General features: G+C 42.0%; 1 protein-coding gene across 1 annotated transcript in view; it reads right to left on the bottom strand.

The window, feature by feature from the left end:
* The window catches only part of RBFOX1 (RNA binding fox-1 homolog 1), a 1,143,703-nt gene extending 1,137,748 nt beyond the window's left edge, over nt 1-5,955 (bottom strand). The window contains exon 1 of the mRNA XM_062503892.1: nt 4,401-5,955. Coding sequence (XP_062359876.1) covers nt 4,401-4,631 — 231 coding nt within the window. The 5' untranslated portion in view covers nt 4,632-5,955. The remainder of the gene's footprint in view (nt 1-4,400) is intronic.
* Nucleotides 5,956-19,379: the final 13,424 nt, after the last annotated feature.

Below are 19,379 nucleotides of genomic sequence, written 5' to 3'. Positions count from 1 at the left end.
ATTTTCTTTTACAACGTGACAGTCCCAAAACTGAATAAAGATGTTACTTCTGATATTAGCAACAAAAAGTTGCATTTTTTTTCCATTATACTTCTACTCTTTCCTCCTTTCCAAATATTCACAATGGCAATTTAAAAAAAAAAATTGAAACAGTACCTTAATTCACAAATGCATTAAAGTAATTCTGAAATTTGTTTAAAAGGTAAAAGTTCAAGCTCTCCCCTGGCACAGGTGGCATTAAAGATGAAAACATAGTTTAGGAAGCTGTATGCTGTGGGAACAGTACAGAAGTCAGACCAAACCCAAGAAATTTAGTCTTGTTCTCTAAACTTGGCAGAAATATTTATGGCAGAAAGTTTGGTTCATAACAAAGGAGGCCTTGTGGATACAGAAATATCTTTGCACCAAAATCCAAAGAATCTTCACCAGGCCTATGGACAAAGAGCTGGTTAAAGAGAAAGAAAAAAGGACTATTCTTGAAAGACAAGGATACAAGGATTCCAAGGATCCACACTCCTCTCGTGGGTAACTAGGAGTCACACATGGTTACTCACGGGTAACTAGGAGTCTCACATAGTTACTCATGAGTAACTAGGAGTCTCACATAGTTACTCATGAGTAACTAGGAGTCACACAGAGTTATTCATGGGTAACTAGGAGTCACACATAGTTACTCATGAGTAACTAGGAGTCTCACATAGTTACTCATGAGTAACTAGGAGTCACACAGAGTTATTCATGGGTAACTAGGAGTCACACATAGTTACTCATGGGTAACTAGGAGTCTCACATAGTTACTCATGGGTAACTAGGAGTCACACAGAGTTACTCATGGGTAACTAGGAGTCTCACATAGTTACTCATGAGTAACTAGGAGTCACACAGAGTTACTCATGGGTAACTAGGAGTCTCACATAGTTACTCATGAGTAACTAGGAGTCACACAGAGTTACTCATGGGTAACTAGGAGTCTCACATAGTTACTCACGGGTAACTAGGAGTCTCACATAGTTACTCATGGGTAACTAGGAGTCTTACATAGTTACTCATGAGTAACTAGGAGTCACACAGAGTTACTCATGGGTAACTAGGAGTCTCACATAGTTACGGGTAACTAGGGGTCTCACATAGTTACTCATGGGTAACTAGGGGTCTCACATGGTTACTCATGGGTAACTAGGGGTCCGTCTCATGTCTATCAGCCCAGAAAGCAGTCAGCACTTGCATGGTCAATCTTTCATGTGCTTCCTGTTTCAGGAAATACAACTTTACCCCGATTTAACAATTTTCAGTGTGTGGTCAGGGGCAGGGTGACATCAAGAGCCGAGAGCTGTGGTCATCCTCCAGGCACACAGCTGGGAATGGAATTCTCCAGACACCCTGGTTAAAGACTTTACCCCAGCTCTTGACTCACCAGCTCTCCCCAAGGCCAGTTCCCCACCACCTGCACCAAATGAAGGATTCCTTAAGTCCAGCTTCACTGCAAAGGCTGCAGCCCCTTCCTTTGAACCAAAGGCTTCATCCTGATGCTCTGCCAGGAGGAAACATCACAGAGGGAACAATTCCCTGGCCTTGGACTGTGTGATTCACACCTGCCACGAGCAGCTTCCTCCCTGTAATGAAGGCAATAAAAAGAGAAGGCAAGAAGCAAACTCTTGAATAGATATCTAAATTAACAATTCCAGTTTCAGCCCGGGTTACTGCATGAACCAGTCACCAGCACTAAGGGAAGGAGTCACTCCAGGCGCTGCTGCCAAATGCAGCCCCCCATTGCCAAGGCAGAGGAGAGAGCTCTGTCCAGGGGCACAAAATCCTTCTGCAACCAGCTTTTGCCAAGCAGCAGATCCTGCTGTAAACTCAGGATGCCAAGGAAATGCCCACATCATTTCAGGAGCATAAAATATACATCGTGTCTGCATCCTCCAGAATCCAAGATCCCACAGTAAGTGGAATAATGAGCTGGAGCAGCTGACCAACATATATTTCTCCCTTCTAAACCCAAGAATGATGTTGAATGAGGCAAATAGCAGTGGCATAAACAAAGAAATAGCACACACACTGTGCTGATTTTTTATTACTAGTCTAAAAATGAGTCAAATCCTATAATTTTTTTAAATGTCCTTCTTTAAAGTGGAAGACATAATGGACTACTAGGAAATGTTCCTCCAATGAATGCATTGATTACCCATACCACTATGCCTATAAAACAAAGATTCTTCTAGGCACAGAAATGAAGTCATTCCAGTATTTCCTAAGGACACACAGTCCATCTTTTCCAGCAGCTTGCTCTGTACAAGGTGACAGGCACCCATAGTCATTGTTGAACAAGCTTTTATTGCTTTGAGAAAAAAATTTATGTTAACAGAATTTCAAATGTCACATAATTAATTTCTAATAATACAGACAGACAGATTTAAATGGGGAGGGGAAAAGTATTACTGGGACTTTATTCAAAATGTAGTGCAACATCCTAAGCCAGAATCCACTCAAGTGAGGGGAAAGAAGACCTTCGTTGAGGTTTGATGAGTTTTGAATCAAACTTAGTTTAATTGAAGAGGTACTATAAGAACAATTATTTTATTATGAAAACCACTTAAGAATTTATTTTGGGAGACACAAGCAGTGAAATAATTGTTCATTAAATTGTTCATTGTTAATATTTTTAACAATCCCCTGATGAAAAGCCAGAATATAAAGTTGGAGCAGCTGTACAGGTCCTTGAAAGGACAAAAAAAAAAAAAAAAAGAACAGGTAATCACCAGCACAGAACTTTGCTGCAGTAGCAGAACATAAATAAGGGGCTAAACCTGGCCTCACAGATGGGAGAGAGCCCAGTGATTCAGGTGTGCATCATTTTCATATATTCTGCATTGGTCCCTTCAAAGACAAAGAAGATTTATTCAGTTAAGGCTTACCTTTCAGTAACTTCCTAACTAGGTATTATAGTAAAGTGTACCATCAAAAAGACTTTTACCCCAAACCATAGTGGTGTTCACTTCTAGATATTTATCACAAAGGAGAATAGATTTAAAACCTTTACTCTCAGGTAAAATGTAAAAAAAAATAAAATAAAAATACAACCAGAGAAAAGCAAGGGTTGTGATTTGACCAATTAACTGGCCTGTATTTTGCATTTCTTTGGGGGAAAGTAAATCTGTGCCAGAAGTGGTACAACAACAGGAGTGGTGCTTCACTGTCTGAGAGTTAGAAAGAACATAACTTCACAAAGCATTGGAAGCCCAAATCACAGAGCAAAGTGCAACTCTCTACAGTTACCTGGCTTGATAGAAAAGATTTCTGCTTGGATAAACAAATCAACACTCTACACACATTTTAAATACTTTTGTAGTTCGGGAAAACTGTTGCATTTAGAGATGACCTTCCACCAAGAACAAATTGAATAAACTATCTTCCAAATGATTTAATAATGTAAATCCTACCAAAATGCTGAGCATCTACTTAGCTCCTCATTTGAAGAAGCATGTCTAAATTCAGGAAATCAATCCCAGGAGAGAAAACAACCCACACTGCAGAAAACTTCTGGATAAAAGCAGTGCACTGAAATCTCCAGCAGCTCTCAGTTGAGCTCTAAAGCTACAATCTCACCCTATGACAAGTGACACAGGAAACATCCCACACCCCAGACACTGTTCCCACCACCCTCCTCCTGTATTTCTGACCAAGGGAAGCAGCCAGGATGTGTCCAGGAAAACTGGCCCAAATTGCACCAGGAGGAGCAAGGCTTCAGCTGGCTGGGGATCCAAATGTTCTCCCCCAGCTTCTCTGCTGAGCTTCAGGAGCTGCTGACAGGCACAGCAGCTGAGCTGATAACCAGGCAGCAAAGTTACCCTCCTGCAAAGACCTGGGAACGCTGATATTTATACAGGCAACTGCTCAGCAGCTCCTTTTTGGCAAAACCTCTCCAGATGAGATCTCCTACCACCAATTCTCCTCCTCTCCTGGAGGCTTTACCCCCAGCCCCAGCTGTAAAATAGTGCTACTCAACACAAATGAATGGACAGACTGATAAACAGCCCAAACTGTCCAGTTCAATGCACAAATCCTTACCCAATTTCTAAGTGGATATAGGGAGCTGAAAAGCAAGTTCAGCAGTTAATATTCCTTCTCCCTTCTCCCCATGAAAAAAGAAATCACTCCTCTGACACACACATCTTGCAAGCTGCTGACAGTGAGAGCCAGATAAAAGCACACATTGCTGCACTACAAAGTGCTCAGGCGGGATCAGAAATTAAAGAGGACCATGCTAAGGATCTCGGCGAGATGGGACACCCGACTGTACTCGTCCTGCTCCTCTTGATGCCCAATTACCAACTTCAGGATGACAAATAATTCCAGAGGTAACCTCCCGGCCCTTCCCCCGTTCCCTGAGCCTCACTTACACTTTTGCCTTGGCCACCTCCTTCGGGCACGGGCTCCTCTCTGCCTGAACAAGGCATTATTGCATCTGCGTCTGCCGCTGCTTCTCGGTCCTTTCCACTGCTCCCTCCTTCCCTCGCCAGCTTCAGCCTCTTCTCCTCCGGCTGGGAATCATCCACATCCTCCCTTCTTATCTTGCCGTCTCTTCCTCGCTGCTTCCTCGCGTCTTCTGGGCTGCCGCAGGAATTTGACATTTTCAAAGTGGTGCGGGCTCCTAAAAAAAAAAAAAAAAAAAAAAAAAAAAAAAAAAAAAAAAAATTAAAAAAAAAAAAAAACTGGCGAAGCTGCCGTTTTGAAAGGGGATTTGGCTTCCGAGATGCGATGTGCTGTCGCTCCCGTGACAAATTTGGGCGCTGTGCAGGGTCCGGGAGCCGCTTCTCTGCCGCCCTCTCCTGCCGGCTGCGAGCGCTGGGCGCGCACCGAGCCCGCTCCTCCAGGGGAAAACCTTCCTAGATCGATCAGATGCACTCTGCTGCTGCTGCTGCTGCTGCTTCCAGCGCCGAAACCCTTGGATTTCTCTTCTCCCTGATGCATGGAAACTGGCTTCCCTTAAAGAACAAAGTATTAGCTGCGCCCTATTTAAATCCGGATTTACCTCTGGTCCCCAGGGATGCTGTGCCAAGAGTAATTACCCATTAAAATGCAAAGGTGGCCTTAACCCCAAATAGCTTCTTTCAAAATAATTTCACTACCGGTTTAAGTTGTTGTTTTTTTTGTTTTTTTTTTTTTTAATATATATAAGGGTATACTTACTTCGTAAATTAACTTTGCATCTTCTAAATCCACATTCCACACCATGACACAAGTTTCGCATAACATTCTGATCCTAGAGATGTAGGGATGAGATTAAAATGACATTAGGGCAACTCAACAGGACACTTTGGAAGTTCTTTTTGCTCTCTCAGACAATTTATTAAAAACACCACACATAATCAAAGGTATGGTGCAATACTCGAACCTTTAAAAAAAAAAAGTAACCAAGTGCTTTGACATATGGTCTGAAATGGGCTGCTCATCTTCCAATAGAGGAGGCACTATGAAGTAGAGGCTTTAAAAAAAAAGCAAAAAAAAAAAAAAGCAATATGAGTCCTGTTTTCTCACATTCTCACACTTAAGTGCTTCTAGATTTAAATTATATATTCCTTGTACCTTTCAGAGGGAAGTAAATCCCTAATAAGGCCACAGCACATATCCAGATATGTTCCAGTCAGGAGCTTAGAGCCAAAACTTCAGGAGTGGTGCCCATCCAGGTGTGGATGAATTCGAGTCAAACTCCATTTTCTGCTGTGTTCCACAAGGTCTGTCTGGCCAGAATCCTAGACGGTGTTAGTCTGTGTCCCAGCACTGATTTCACTGACATTAGAATTTAGGAGAGTTAATCTGTGTCCCAGCACTGATTTCACTGACATTAGAATTTAGGAGAGTTAATCTGTGTCCCAGCACTGATTTCACTGACATTAGAATTTAGGAGAGTTAATCTGTGTCCCAGCACTGATTTCACTGACATTATGAAGAAGGTTGTAGTTTGACCAATTAACGTTGTCCCAATGATTCAAGAATGTACAAACTGGGGAGGAATCAGCCATTTGAGACACTCCAGCCAGGCCCACAGGAGGGTGAGGGAGCAGTTCTGAGAGATCCAAGATTTCTGCACACAGAGCTGGAGACATTAAACATCCACTGCTAACACTGATCGTAGCAAAGGGGCAGGCACTGGCCTTTGCCTAACTTGCAGCTGTAAATACTTTCAGAGCTGGGTGAACACAAACCAAGTGGGCTCAGCAGAGGAAAAACAAAGCTGAGGGGTTTTTTTAATGGTGCTGGATCAATCCTCACATGCCTTGTAACCTGCAGTGGCCAAGTTCCACAGCTTGGCCTTCAGTTTGGAGTCATGTCCACTGGTGGTGAGCCTGCAGAAGAAACCTGCTCAGCTGATGACTGATCCTCCTCAATAAACAAGAGATTGTCAGCCAGAGCACAGCCAGGCAACTACTGCAGGTAGGGTTTCACCCTAGATGAGCACAGATTAATACAGGTCATGCCCCACTTCTCGAAGCTGTGAATTCCCACACCCATATAGCTCAGGGGGAAAGAAAACCTTTAATAAACACCCCTCAATATCCTCATCAACAACAGCAGCAGTAGACACCAACAACTGGGATTTTCTTCAAAAGTCACATTGCCTAGGCAGAACTGTTGACTTCAAAAAATCCTTCAGTCTTTTCCCCATGTTGTTAAAACACGACCTGCCCTTTCCCATCTTTCCTCCTGATTGAATCTCCTGAAAGATTTACACAACTGTTTAGATCATCTCCACCAAACTGCAAAAGCTTTTCTTATTTTTGGGCTCATTCACAACTCATACCTGTTTTTTCCATCAGGCAAGCCATTTAATCCTGTTTTCTCTCTGAGCTTTGTTTATTCTTTATTAAACTTGCCATCCTCACCTAAAATACTGAAAGACAGAAATTATTCTGAAACAGAAGTGCTGTTTTAGCTACGAGGCACTTCAGGCTTATTTGCACAGTAAACTGCATCAATTTCCGTTGGAGCATATCTCCATCCCAAAGCTTTGATTTCATGGAATTCAAGTGGCTGGCAAGACGTTGCCAGTTGTAGCAGTATTTTATTTGTGTTTGAAGTGGAACCAAGCAGCTGCTCAGGCTGCCTGGGTGACCAGCCCAGCCACACAGCCAGCGATGCCTGCCAGGCACTGCTGGCTCCCTGCACACTTCTATCTCCAGTTCACAGTCAGCTTCTTCCAAATCAGAAAATAAAACACCCACTTCCTCATGTTTGAAGCTTAGCGTCTGGTTTTGAAGAAACGAAAATTTATGGAGACAGAGAACGCATTTCTGTTTCTGATGAAAATCAAACATTTCTGAAATGCCGACACCTTCATGCAGGGAAAAGGAGAAATGGCAAAGCAAGAAATAAATTCTGTCAGTATTTGTGAGAGAAGGTTGGTCAGGCCTTTGCTCCCTGTTATTTAGCACACAAATACCGTACGGCAGGAATAAGCAATGATTGTTTTTGTGTTTCTACAGGATCAAAAGGTTCCATGATGGCAGAAAGTTCTCCAGTACCTAAGCCCACACTTAGCTTGGGTGCCAGGCTTCATGCAGGGACCTCACTTGAGGACCAGGCTTCAGGTCTTTCAGATCATCGTAAATTTCACAAGAGGATGAAGGGATCAAGATGAGAGTCAGTGATGTAGACATGCCCAACATCCTTTTTTATCCCATATAATACATTCCTTGTTTAATATCAGCCTGATTTACCATTTCACCTCCTGACTCCGAAGTGTCAGAACTTGCCTCTTGGCCAGGGCCCACCCCTTGCCTCCTTCTGACAAAACTCACTTTATACCTAAAGAGCAGTTTCAGAGTTAAGTCCATGTTGATTCCCCACAGAACCCCTCACAAAACTGATCCTGAGCCCAATAAACCATCGGCACAAGTCACTAAAATCTGAGGGGCCATTACCCAGAGAGGTCTGTGAAAGTGAGTAACAAGTGCTCTGATACCTGGGGAATCCTTGCACAAACTGCTTTCAAGACATTTCTGCTTGAAATCACTGCTAAAAAATGCAGTTATACCAACAGCAAGCCAGAACAGCCAAAATTCCACAGGTACCCTATGCAACACCACTCTCAGCATCTCCTCTCGGACTGTAAGATACACTAAAGGAAATAAAATAGCTATGTTGAGACTCAAACCGAGGGGTATTTCCACCTTTGTGCCCCAACAAACCACTGGAACAAGAGGCAGTGGAGACACGATGGGAGCTGTGCTGTTCCCTGCAGGAAAGCCTGGCCCCCTCCCCGTGCCACCCAAAAGCCACTGGGATGTGGATACAGGGAACCAGGGGACAGACAAAGGGGTTTTTAGGGGCTTTGGGCAGAGAAAACTCCTGCTGACTGAGTCTCATAAGGCTTAGATGTAAAGAAACTTTATTTGATTGTATCCACTTGACAAACAAGCGTAATAACGGAGTTATGAAGGCCAGTGGTTTCAGCTCAGGGGTGAACATCTCCTGCAGCATGGTGCTTTATTTGGGTCCCGCTCCATCTCAGAGCTTACACCCAACAATGATCCCTGTGCTGGGCTCTTGCCAGAAAACAACACTCCCAGTGAATTTGGAGGTTCAAGGACAGATGAGCCAGGAGATTTTATACTGTCACCTAACTGCACTGCCATCAAAACCAGCAGTTTCAGTGTAAGCAGAGTTACATTATATCTCCAAATAATTTTGCAATTCAGCTCAGCCAGTTCACAACCATCATAAAGAGAAGTTCATTGATTTTAGTGTCTTAATGAGTAAAATTATGGGAATTACCTCAGAATGGCATTTCTATTCGAGCACTATGATGTTTAATTTAATGGAATACTTGTTGCATTCTCTTACCTCACCTTAGTTTGCAAGCCAATGTAAAACTAATCTGATTTAAAGCCCTCTGATGTATGTCTTCTCTGCAGTAAAAACACAGGTTCTGTAAGTCTATTCGTATTGCAGGAGAACATAAAATGCCAGTTCTGCAAATGAAAGTCACTATAATCAGCAGTAAAAGCTCACATCTCTTTTCATGTGTTCTCTGATTTAAAAAAAAAAAAAAAAAAACGGAACAACAGGCAACTTCCCCGCTTGCACAATTTCTTTAATGGGTGGAGAACAGAATTATAAGTTTACATTAATCAGGTAATTTGGCACATCTTACTTCTACAAGGAGGCCAAGTTATTATTAATAAGTCTGAAAATGAACCAGTAAGTCTGGAAAATTAATTTTTCATTTATTTTGCTATTGCTTCCAAATTAAACTCTGCACCTCATCATTGTAATTACTTCTGAAAGCTCATAAATATTTCATTACTTTTATTATTGTTTTATGTTCACCAACAAACATTAGAGATACTGAGTCCATTGTTTATAGCTTCAGGTTTCCCTGTAAACTTATTCTGCAGTAACATCTGCTATGATGGCCATAATAAAAAACAAAGCAGGCTATGCTGCTGACTACTGAATCTTTCAGATCGTCTCACACACCAAAACATTCCCTTCAACTCTACCAGAAATGTGCCAGGACTTCACTGAATGTTAAAGTCTAGGGTACTCAGAGACCATGGAAAGGCTCACTGCTCCAGCCTGGGATCAAGTGGTGTATTTGGTTTCTCCCACCTCTCCTGAAGGATCAGAAACAACCTAATTTTTATGGCCTCAAGTTTCTCTCCAAAGCTGCAAAATAATAATAAATTGTATTTATTATTAAATATACTCATGAAGATAGCTTTTCCATTTTCTGCCCCAATACTTTTCTTGCTACAAACCCATGGGATGGGTGGGATCTCTCTTATTTTCCTTACTCTGCCATGAACTCCACATGGAGGCAGCAGACACAAAACCCCTCCAAAAAAAAAAGGAAATTATTCCGTGTAATTTTTGGTAACACTTCGAAATCCTTCTCGACTGGAAACCTTGCCTACCATGAGTTCACATTAAAGAGTGTTAAACATCCAAGTCCCATTACTGATAATCTTGAGCCTTAATAATGTTGAATCAGAGAAGAGAAAGGAAGGATTCAGCAAGATGAGCTGCTTGTTTTAACGTCACCAGTGTATGGATGGGTAATTAATTGATCAAGGGGATTCATTTTCAGTCAAAGCAGTGGCTGTTTTCTCTGTGGTCTCCATTAAGCACATGAGATGTATTGTATAATACATGTATGTATAATCCACCTCCAATTTCCCATTAGTCTCAACACACCCAAACCTATTCACGCTTTAAATAAACTTTCCAAACCTCTGTTCAAGCAGGGTAGGAACTGGGAATGTCACCTGCTGCCTTGCCCAAAGTTTTCAAATCAAATTTCAGCCTTCTACTTAATGTACAACAACACCCAAGATATTCTGAGGTATTTGAAGATTAAGTTCCCAAGATGCTGCAATAACAATCCCTCTTTGGGGAACACAGTAACAGCAACATCTCTTTAGTGGCTTATATTAAAACATAGGCCAAAAAACAGTGCTTTAGTTTTTTACAAAGCTACCTCAAATTATCCGAAGGGCCACTCTGGATTCACACTGCTAAGTGCAAAGCAGATAATTAAAAGAACTCCTCTCCCCACCATCACTTTCCATCTGTGTAACTCTTCCAGACTGGAATAGGTTTAGAAAGAGAACAAATTAGAATACAGCCTATTACTATAGGCTTTATAAACAGCTTTATAATAGGCTTTATAACAATTTTATAGAAAGCATCAAAATTCTACAAGTTTCACGTGTTTTATTTAAAGAGAAAAAAGGCCCTTCATTACAGAAGAATTCTCTTCTTTAAAGAGTACTTTAAATGCCCAGAGAGGACCAAACTGCTGCTGGAAGGCTGCAAGAGCTTCAGGGGGGTGGAAAATAAAATAATTTTGAAAAAACTCTTCTCTTCTGAAAAAAAAAAAAATGTTGCACAGGAGAAAGGTTTAAAACAAGTGATTAAACTTCTCGTGCAAAAGTTCAGGACCACAAAATTCATGTGACGCAATATTACACACTGGTGGACAAAATGCTGCAGGTGACAGGACACAAAACAAAACTCACATTGCATCTCAGACCTGCAGAGAGCAGGTGAGAATGCACAGCACCAGGGCTGCTGCAGCACCCAGGGACTGCACAGTTTTGTCCCTCTCTGCAGAGACCCAGCTGTGCACAGGATGGGGATACAGGCAGGGAGCCTGGGAACATTGCTCCAGCTGAGCAGGACACACACACACACACAAATAGAAAATGCCTGGGTCGATAATAAAGAGCTTATTAATAAAGAACGTATGTTTTGTCTCAAGATGTTTGAGGTCCTGTGGAGGAAAGCTCTCCTCAGTCCCTGGCAGCAGACTGAGAGCTCTGATGTCAGCTCACTGGAAGGACACGGCTGGGATGGAATGCTGCTTACGTGGCATGTCAAACACACCGGAGCAAAGTGAATTTTCAGTTTACGTGCCCTTAAAATGTAATGTCTCCCTCACAAAAGGAGCATTTTGAAGGATTTGCGCTCCTTACTTGAAAATGAAGAGAGAACAAATGCTCAGTAGGGGCACTTTTGTGCACTGGACAAAGGCACACATTATGCCAGCCATGGATTGATAACTTTGAAAGGAGTTTGAGCTTGGATCTGCCAGAACAATTACAGCTTCATACAAGTTTCAAAGCACCCCTCACGCTGCATCTCTAACATGTTTGCTGAAGGTCGGTTTCATTTCTGTGCAGCTCAGCCAAAAATATTGCAGCCATTTTCTCCATGTTCCTCTTTGAGGAGAGCAAGGCCACGTGCTGGGCATTCTGAAGGGTGCTCAGGCTGCCAGGCACAGCCAAGCCTCTCATTCACCAGCCTGAAGAGCGTAAAATGCCATTTTCATTATTGCACAAGGCTAACTGATGGCATTAAAATACATAATACATGCTTATTTCAAAACACGTACTGTATTTTATCTCATATATAAAAGCACTGAAAAGATTAAGTAATTTGCAACTCTTGATATGCTCAGATGTATTTATTTGTGTGTTGCAGGACATTAAGTCCTCCTAAAAGGGATATATTTTAATTTAACATCTTCATGTAACTATTTGGAGTAGCAGCTCCTGTTGGAGATGGAATTTTCCCCACGTCTCAAGCTAGTTCACAAACCTTAAGACCCAGAAAAATTTCAAACTGAACACTCTTTGCAATATAAATCCATGTAATAACAGCTTCACCAAGATACCCATCCCTGGACAGATCACCCAGAATATCTTTTGGAACCAGAACCAGCAAAAAGCACTTCAGCCAAAGAATGTTACACAAGAGATGCCAGTCAAAAACCCTCTTACCTCACAATACCTGCTTCTAGAAAAGCTAATTTTTTATATTTGTATGATTTTTAATATTTTGCTAAACGTTCTCAAAACACTGCAAGGCGCTAGCAGGCTTTTATGATTGGAAAATTCCTGGGATCTCTCTGTCATGCTGACAGAGTCCTCAGGCTGCCCAGACCAGGAGGGAGGGAACTGCTGAGTTCTCTCTGTGCTATCAAGGGCCATTAGTGCTCTCAGGGCCCCGATAATTCCATCCTGCAGGCAAAACAGTCAGAGATAAGGACGGGAGAAGGGAGGAGGAGGATATATCTACCTCTGTCTTACAGCCCTTTTTAATACAATAGAACCAGTACAGGAAGTTATTGAGTTCTTCCTTCAGCATCCTCAGTCATAAAACAAATAAATGTCTTCTACTCAAGCTCCCAGTAACTGGTGTAGTCAATATTATCTGCTTAGCTCATCACATGGCTCAGCCTTAGGTTCTCCTCTCTTCCCCCTTCTCTTCTCCCTTGCTGTGTTTTAACACCCCTGCCTTTTCCAGTGAAGCAGCCCTTTCCACCACCACAGCTTCTCTCACTTGTTCCAAATTGACTCAAGCCAACTGTTCTCCACCCCAAGCAGGCAGGTACAAACCAGGCATGAAGAAAGAAGACACTGAAAGGTAGTTTTAGCTCTCTCTTTCCTTGCCCTTGCTCATCTCCAGAGTTTTGAACAAGAAGTTTTGAACACGGAGAAACACAGACCAGCTTCATGAAATTTCTAGATGTTTCTAAATCTAACTCAGACTGTCTCCTTTTGAAGGGGAAAAAGGGGGGAAGAAAAGGGAAAATTTTTGGGCATGGGAAAATTTTTGGGCAAGGGAAAATTATTTAAAGCACCTAATAGCTCTGTAAGGATACAGAAACCTCTTGCTTTCCACATGTTTGAAGGTAAGGTTTTCCAAATAGTACCACCAAGAAAACTAGTTTCCACAAGACCTTTCCTTAAAGATTTCTGGATCCCATGTTTTCTATCACATCATCTGTATCTGAGGCCTAATAATGGTACTGGCAGCTCCAAAACCTTAATTTCATTCACCATTAGATTTCATGCTAGGAACAGACTCCAACCAGCAGCAGTCACATCTTGAAACAAACTTATTTGTATTTATCCAGGCATGTTTGTAGAGGAGCCCAGGCTTGCAAAGCTGTCCTTTGCTCTATCCTCCTCCGTGTTCGAACAAAAAATTCACTTTGCACCTCTGGGGTATGTCCCTGATTCACTGCCAGGTCTGTGAGTGGTGATAAAGCCCAGGCTGCAGGGAGCTCCTGACACATCCAAACAGGCAGCGTGAACAATGCAGCAATTTTGTTCTTTTCCCACTGCTGCTCCAGTTAACAACATGAGATCTTGATCAGGAGAGTCAAGAGAAATGTTATCAGCCATTTCAGAGAGACAGTCAGCTAAAAAGATGACATTATCATCAAAATCCTGCAGATTATAGGTGCTGAAGGAGGAGCAGAAGACAAAGGCACAAATGAGATGCTTGCAAGAGACAAAGGAGCTGCTGTACCACTGAGCCCCCCCTCCAGTGGTGACTGTCACCTGAGAATTCTGCAGCTCACCCAGCATCTTCATCTCACATCCTCTGCTTGTTCAGTGCCTCCTCCTCACCTCGCTCCCTTCAGCACAGCCTCATGCAGACCCTCCCTTACAAAGCTTGGTAAAAAAGCCTCTCACACTTTGTAGCTCTTGCTTTGCTCGTGCATCGCATCCCTTTGCTCTGGGTGTCCTGAAGGAGGGGGCCAGGCTCCGTGCTTTAAAACCTGCATGCAACAGAACCTTTATCGTATCTTCCAGCTCACAATATTCTGTGATTCCACGAGACAACTGGGGCCAACAGATGCCACCAGAATCCACCGCACAGTAAATGGCTCCACCAGCCAAAAGCAATATTCTTTGTGCTGCAGGAGTGCAGAGGGAGTCAGCTCAAACCCAATCATGTTAATAAACCCTTTAACCAAGTGCACGGTTGGTAAACTCCAAACAAAAAATCATCAGTTTAGGTTAATCTGAAAGCAAAAGAAGTAGGAATAACTGAGTTACAGCATTTATTGGTAGAAGACAGCAATCTTCACATCATCAAAGGAAGAGAATGAAATGTAACTCTGGGTGTCTGCTACCACCTGAGCCACAGAAAAAGCCAACATCCACAGCAGGAGATAAGTTGTTATCACAGATACTCCACAGGAGATAAAATGCAATCCCCACAGGTTTTCAGCAAGCTCACTTTCCTCCAAGCATCACTCCTGAAAGGAAAAGATCCCATTCCCTTCACGAGGCAGAATGAAGCTGTCTCTGCCTTTCATGAGGCCATCTCATGACTGATGAAGGTTCAGCTTTATATGGGATCACAAGATATGTCCTGATCCATCAGAGCATTTTACCACACAATTATAGAAACCCATTCAGTGTCTGAAAAACGTGGGGAAGTCATTTGTCTCCTCCTGTTATCAAGCAGCAAAGGCAAGGCTCTATCTCATTTCGTTTAGACACGCATTATCTCACAAGTCTAAGTGCTGTGTAAGCAATTTATAATAGAGAGAGCAGAAATTTCAAGATACTACCGCAGGAAGTATCTAATCCAAGGAATAAAATACTGATTTTGGTGGCACAACTAACACCTGACTATCTGTTATTATGTAAAGCAGGTTTTTGCTTTTTGGCCTGAGGGCAACAGAGCAGAGCAATGCAGATCTGCCCATATCAGCCTCAAAATGAGTCCAGTATTTCAGGCAAAAGACTCTTAACCCTCTTAAGTGCCCATTGATCATTCTTAGTATCACTTATTTCATTGATGTGTTATGTTCAGAATGCAGCTGTGGTGAAATAAATAATTTTAAATATATACTGGAAGGTGGGAAGGCCACAGGAAGAAAACAAACCTGGAATACAAAAACATTTCATGTCTTGTGCTCCTTTCCTGTCTTTCATGTGAGTATTGGTGCTGTGTAATCACAAGCCTTCACTTAATTAATGCCCCAAACATCCAGAATGTATTTTTGAAAGCAACAGAATTACAATCTTTTATGTTCATTTATGGAAATAAATCATTCTGGCATCCTGTACAGCACAGGAGCAAGGGAAGGGGTACCTCAGTCATTGCTAGGAAGTGAGAGGGGACAAAACAGCCCTGCCATACCTCTGTGGAACTAACAGCTACAGTAAAGGAGGCACATCCCATTTATATTTCATCTCCAAGTAAGACCCAGGTAAAGCAAGCCCTATAAAGTCCTCTGCACATCAACACCAAGGAGCCAGACACTCTGGACTTTGTATGGGGCCTACAGGACTTCTGCTGGGCAAGAGAAGAGACAAAAAAATCTCAAATATTAAAGGGTGCAGTGGTGCCAGGCTTTGCATAGCTCAGATGAAATCACTGGCCCTCGGGCACCTGCTGGGATAAGAGGGGCAGAGTGGTTTTCTCCTTTGTGCCGCCAGCCCAAAGGCATCCTGCAGACCACACCTGGCTTTATGGCTGTGTCAGGGCTGGGGTTTGTGTCTGTGACAGGACCTCCTTCAGTGAAGGCAGACAGCTGGGGGCAGAGGGGATCCACCCGTGGGGAAGGGGAAGGACAGTCACAGATGGGCTGAGGGGACAAATCCTGGTTTAAACTCCTGAACTCAGGGCACCTGAGCTGCATTAGTGCTACCCAGAGCACTCCTGCATCTTTGTGTTCAAAGGGCTTTGTGATGAACTTGGACCCAGATTAAAAAGCAGCTGGTTGGTTATGGACTCAGAGAGATTGATGTTTAAATTCCATTTCAGTAAAGGACTGCTAAAGACACCATACTAAGAACACATGCAATGTTTTCATTCCATAGTGCCACTGAAAGCTGCAGAATTCTTTGTTATTTACTGAACTGGTCTCACAAAAATTACAAGATGTTGTAATTTTTGTTCCATTCCAGATGAGGAATGAAAATGTGCATTTAAAACCTTAGTGAATGTTTTCAGAAATGAATAGATAACAACACTAAACCTCTGCCCCAAACCTGCCTGGCCCAAGGGAGCGAGGTGTGCTCGTGGCACCAGCACAATTTCTGAGTTTCACAACACAGAAAGGTTTGCTGAGCACTGCCAGCACGTTCTACATCACTTTCATTTATTGCATTTTAACCCGGCCTGAATGATCTGTTTAAAATTGAGATACAGCCTCTGCATCTCCCAGCTTTAAAGGTCTCCCCTTTATTTCTCAGGTGTGTTTAAGCAGCTGTACCTTTGTGGTACAAGCCACACGAGGAAGTAATTAAATGTCACAGAGTTTAAAATCCTGGAGAGAAGCCATTAAATTTAATAATAATGCTGACTCCTCAAGCAGCTGGAATAACACATGCACAACATCAGCTATTCTGTTTAGATTGATCATTTCTGTACTACTAGGCAAACCATTAAGTTTAGGCATCACACTGAAAACTATTACTTAAAATCTTTTAATGAAGACTGAATGCTCCACATTTCAGCTTTTACAAATAAATAGAGGGGTTTAATTTTTTTTTATTAGATCTGTAGTGCCTACATACTTAAAGAGCCACATCTCACCACTTGTTCTCAGTACACAGCATGTCCTGGATGGTTTTCCTCAGAGATGATCTTTTCTGAGAGGTCACAGAGGTCTGCAGGCACTGGAACATCTCTCTGGTGTTGAGGGTAGAGCCCAACAGATCTGCCAAGACCTGATGAAAAGGTTCCAGCATCTCCTGATGGTGATTCAAGTAACAGAAATCCCTCTGTTAACAGCACAGTTGTGCAAATACAGCCCAGCAACATTTACTACAACTCATCCACCCCTGTATATACATTAATTTCTTCTTGAATTTCTTCTATTATTTTCTTACAGTCGTACATAGTAACCTTTGTATCTTTTACAGTGCAGATTTTTTGTATCAGTAGAATTATGTGGACTCTTGAAACCCATCTGCAATTATTCCAAGCATTTGTACACAGAGAAACTGAAGCATAAGAGACTGCCCTGTTGATCATTCCAGGCAAACACCAAAGCAGAAACCAGAATCCAGGTTTCAAAAAGGAACTTTTCTACATAGGTACTAAAGTGTCATGTAAGCTTATCTTAAATAAATACTAAATTTTATGTTCTTATCAAACGCTTTGATAGATCTGCTACTTCTTTTCCCATCTTTAAACATTATTTTATTATAGATGTGTGAAACTATCACAGTCTTAAAAGGTGTCAGCTTAAAGCATTTTGATTAAATAAACACAGAACACAGAGAAGGGTGATGAAAAGGGGGCTTGGGGTCACCTGATCCCATCTCTCCCTTGAAAAAAGAAATATTTCAATCAGTTTATCACTGGGACATGAAAAGAGATTTCTAAAGCCCAAGTCCTGTAATACAGCTGGGTGCTCCTTATCTGTTTGCAAACCTGACCCTGTCCCCAAGGTCTCCTTCCCAAGAAGAGCCATTCAAGCAGCCCAGAAGCAGCTGCAGGTCACAGTGCTGATCCCCCACATCGCTCCTGCTGTGCTTCCTTTCAGCCCCTGCCATCATTTCTGCTTCTATCTTACGCCAGTTCCACTAATGTCAGGAAAATTTGTCATTTCCAAATGGGAGCTGAGGGCCTCTGAGGGTAGAAGAGCAACAAGAGCAGTGAGTGGTGTGACACACAGAGCACAGCACCAGCAGCTCAGATTTTGGCCCTGGAAAAAAGCAGCAAAAATCTGGGAAAGAACCATCAGGTGGGTGTGGAACTGAGCCAACATGAGGGGTAAGGAAAAATTCACATTAAAAAAAGAGCTTGAAAACTGCTTGTTGATTTAAAGCTTGCCAGCAGGAGCAGGGTCCATTTGTACTGAAGATGCACTGTGGTCAATAGGCACAAATATTTAAGCCACAAATCGGGCTAAAGGGATTTCTCCAGAAGAAACAATTGAAGCCTTATTGTGTAATACCTTGACTAAATAATCAGAGGGGAACAGTGACCTCCTTGAAATACATGGAGGACGAATACACCAAGGTGGGAGATGACTCTTCAGGGATTCAACTAATAGGATTAAAATTCAGAATATCAGAAACTTTAATAGTGCAACCTCCTAGACCATGGAATAATTCGTATCACCAGAGCAAAGAGTAATTTTATTAATGCCACATAGACTAAGTACTCTCAGGGAGACTGAGGAGAAAAGCAGTGAGATTTACACTTTATTTGTGGTACCACTTCTAAATAGACTTACAGGTCCATTACTGGATTCTTTTAAATACTTTAGAATCATCAATTTAGAATAATTGGCGAGATTTTCAAATAATAGTACAACAATACTTTTCTCCCAGTCATCCTGTAGGAAACTGCATCTTTGGCAGAGTATTTTCCTCACTGTGAACACAGAAACTCTCACTTCAGGGGTAGCTGGACTTTGGACTTTTCCCCCACTGGACAGCCAACCCTGGCAGGATCATCTTCCATTCTTCAGTGAAAAGTAAAAGTGCCTCATTTCCAGAACATATCCTGTTACATACAGAGGTGCTAATGCAAAGATTATTTTTTAAAGATCAAATATTTTTTGTCACACAGAATTTTATAAATGAGAGGCTGCAATAAACTGAAGGGAGGTTGTAGTTTGAATTCCAAGCCCCGGGGAAGATATTGGCTGCTCCTAGCAGGAAGTTTTACTTTGAATATACAGAGAGCCAGCATCTGTTTTATATAGCTTAAATTCAAACAAACTGACTGAAGTTATCTACTCTCATCCAACCTGATTAAACTCAGCACATAAATTCTCCAAATCAATAGTTAATTAAAAATAAGTGGCAATTTCTACATGCTAAATTAGCCTATGCCTAGCATTCTGCAATCCCTGTTTTAGGAATGTGTTCAGCACTGGAGGAAAGAAGATTACTTCAATTGCAAGTTATTTATTACATCTTAGAAGGCTTCCTCTGTTGAGGGAAAAAAAATAAAAACACACCACAACAACAGCAAAGACAAAACAAAAAAAAAAAAAAAGAAAAAGAAAAAGGGGGGTGGGGGGAAGAAAACACCCAAAAAACCTCAAAAAACTAGAAAACTTTACTAATGCTGATGTCAAAAAAACAGAACATTGCTGGTTATAT

Source organism: Cinclus cinclus, chromosome 16 (assembly GCF_963662255.1).
Source record: "Cinclus cinclus chromosome 16, bCinCin1.1, whole genome shotgun sequence".
Classification (NCBI taxonomy): Eukaryota; Metazoa; Chordata; class Aves; order Passeriformes; family Cinclidae; genus Cinclus; species Cinclus cinclus.
This window is presented reverse-complemented; position numbering and strand designations above follow the sequence as displayed.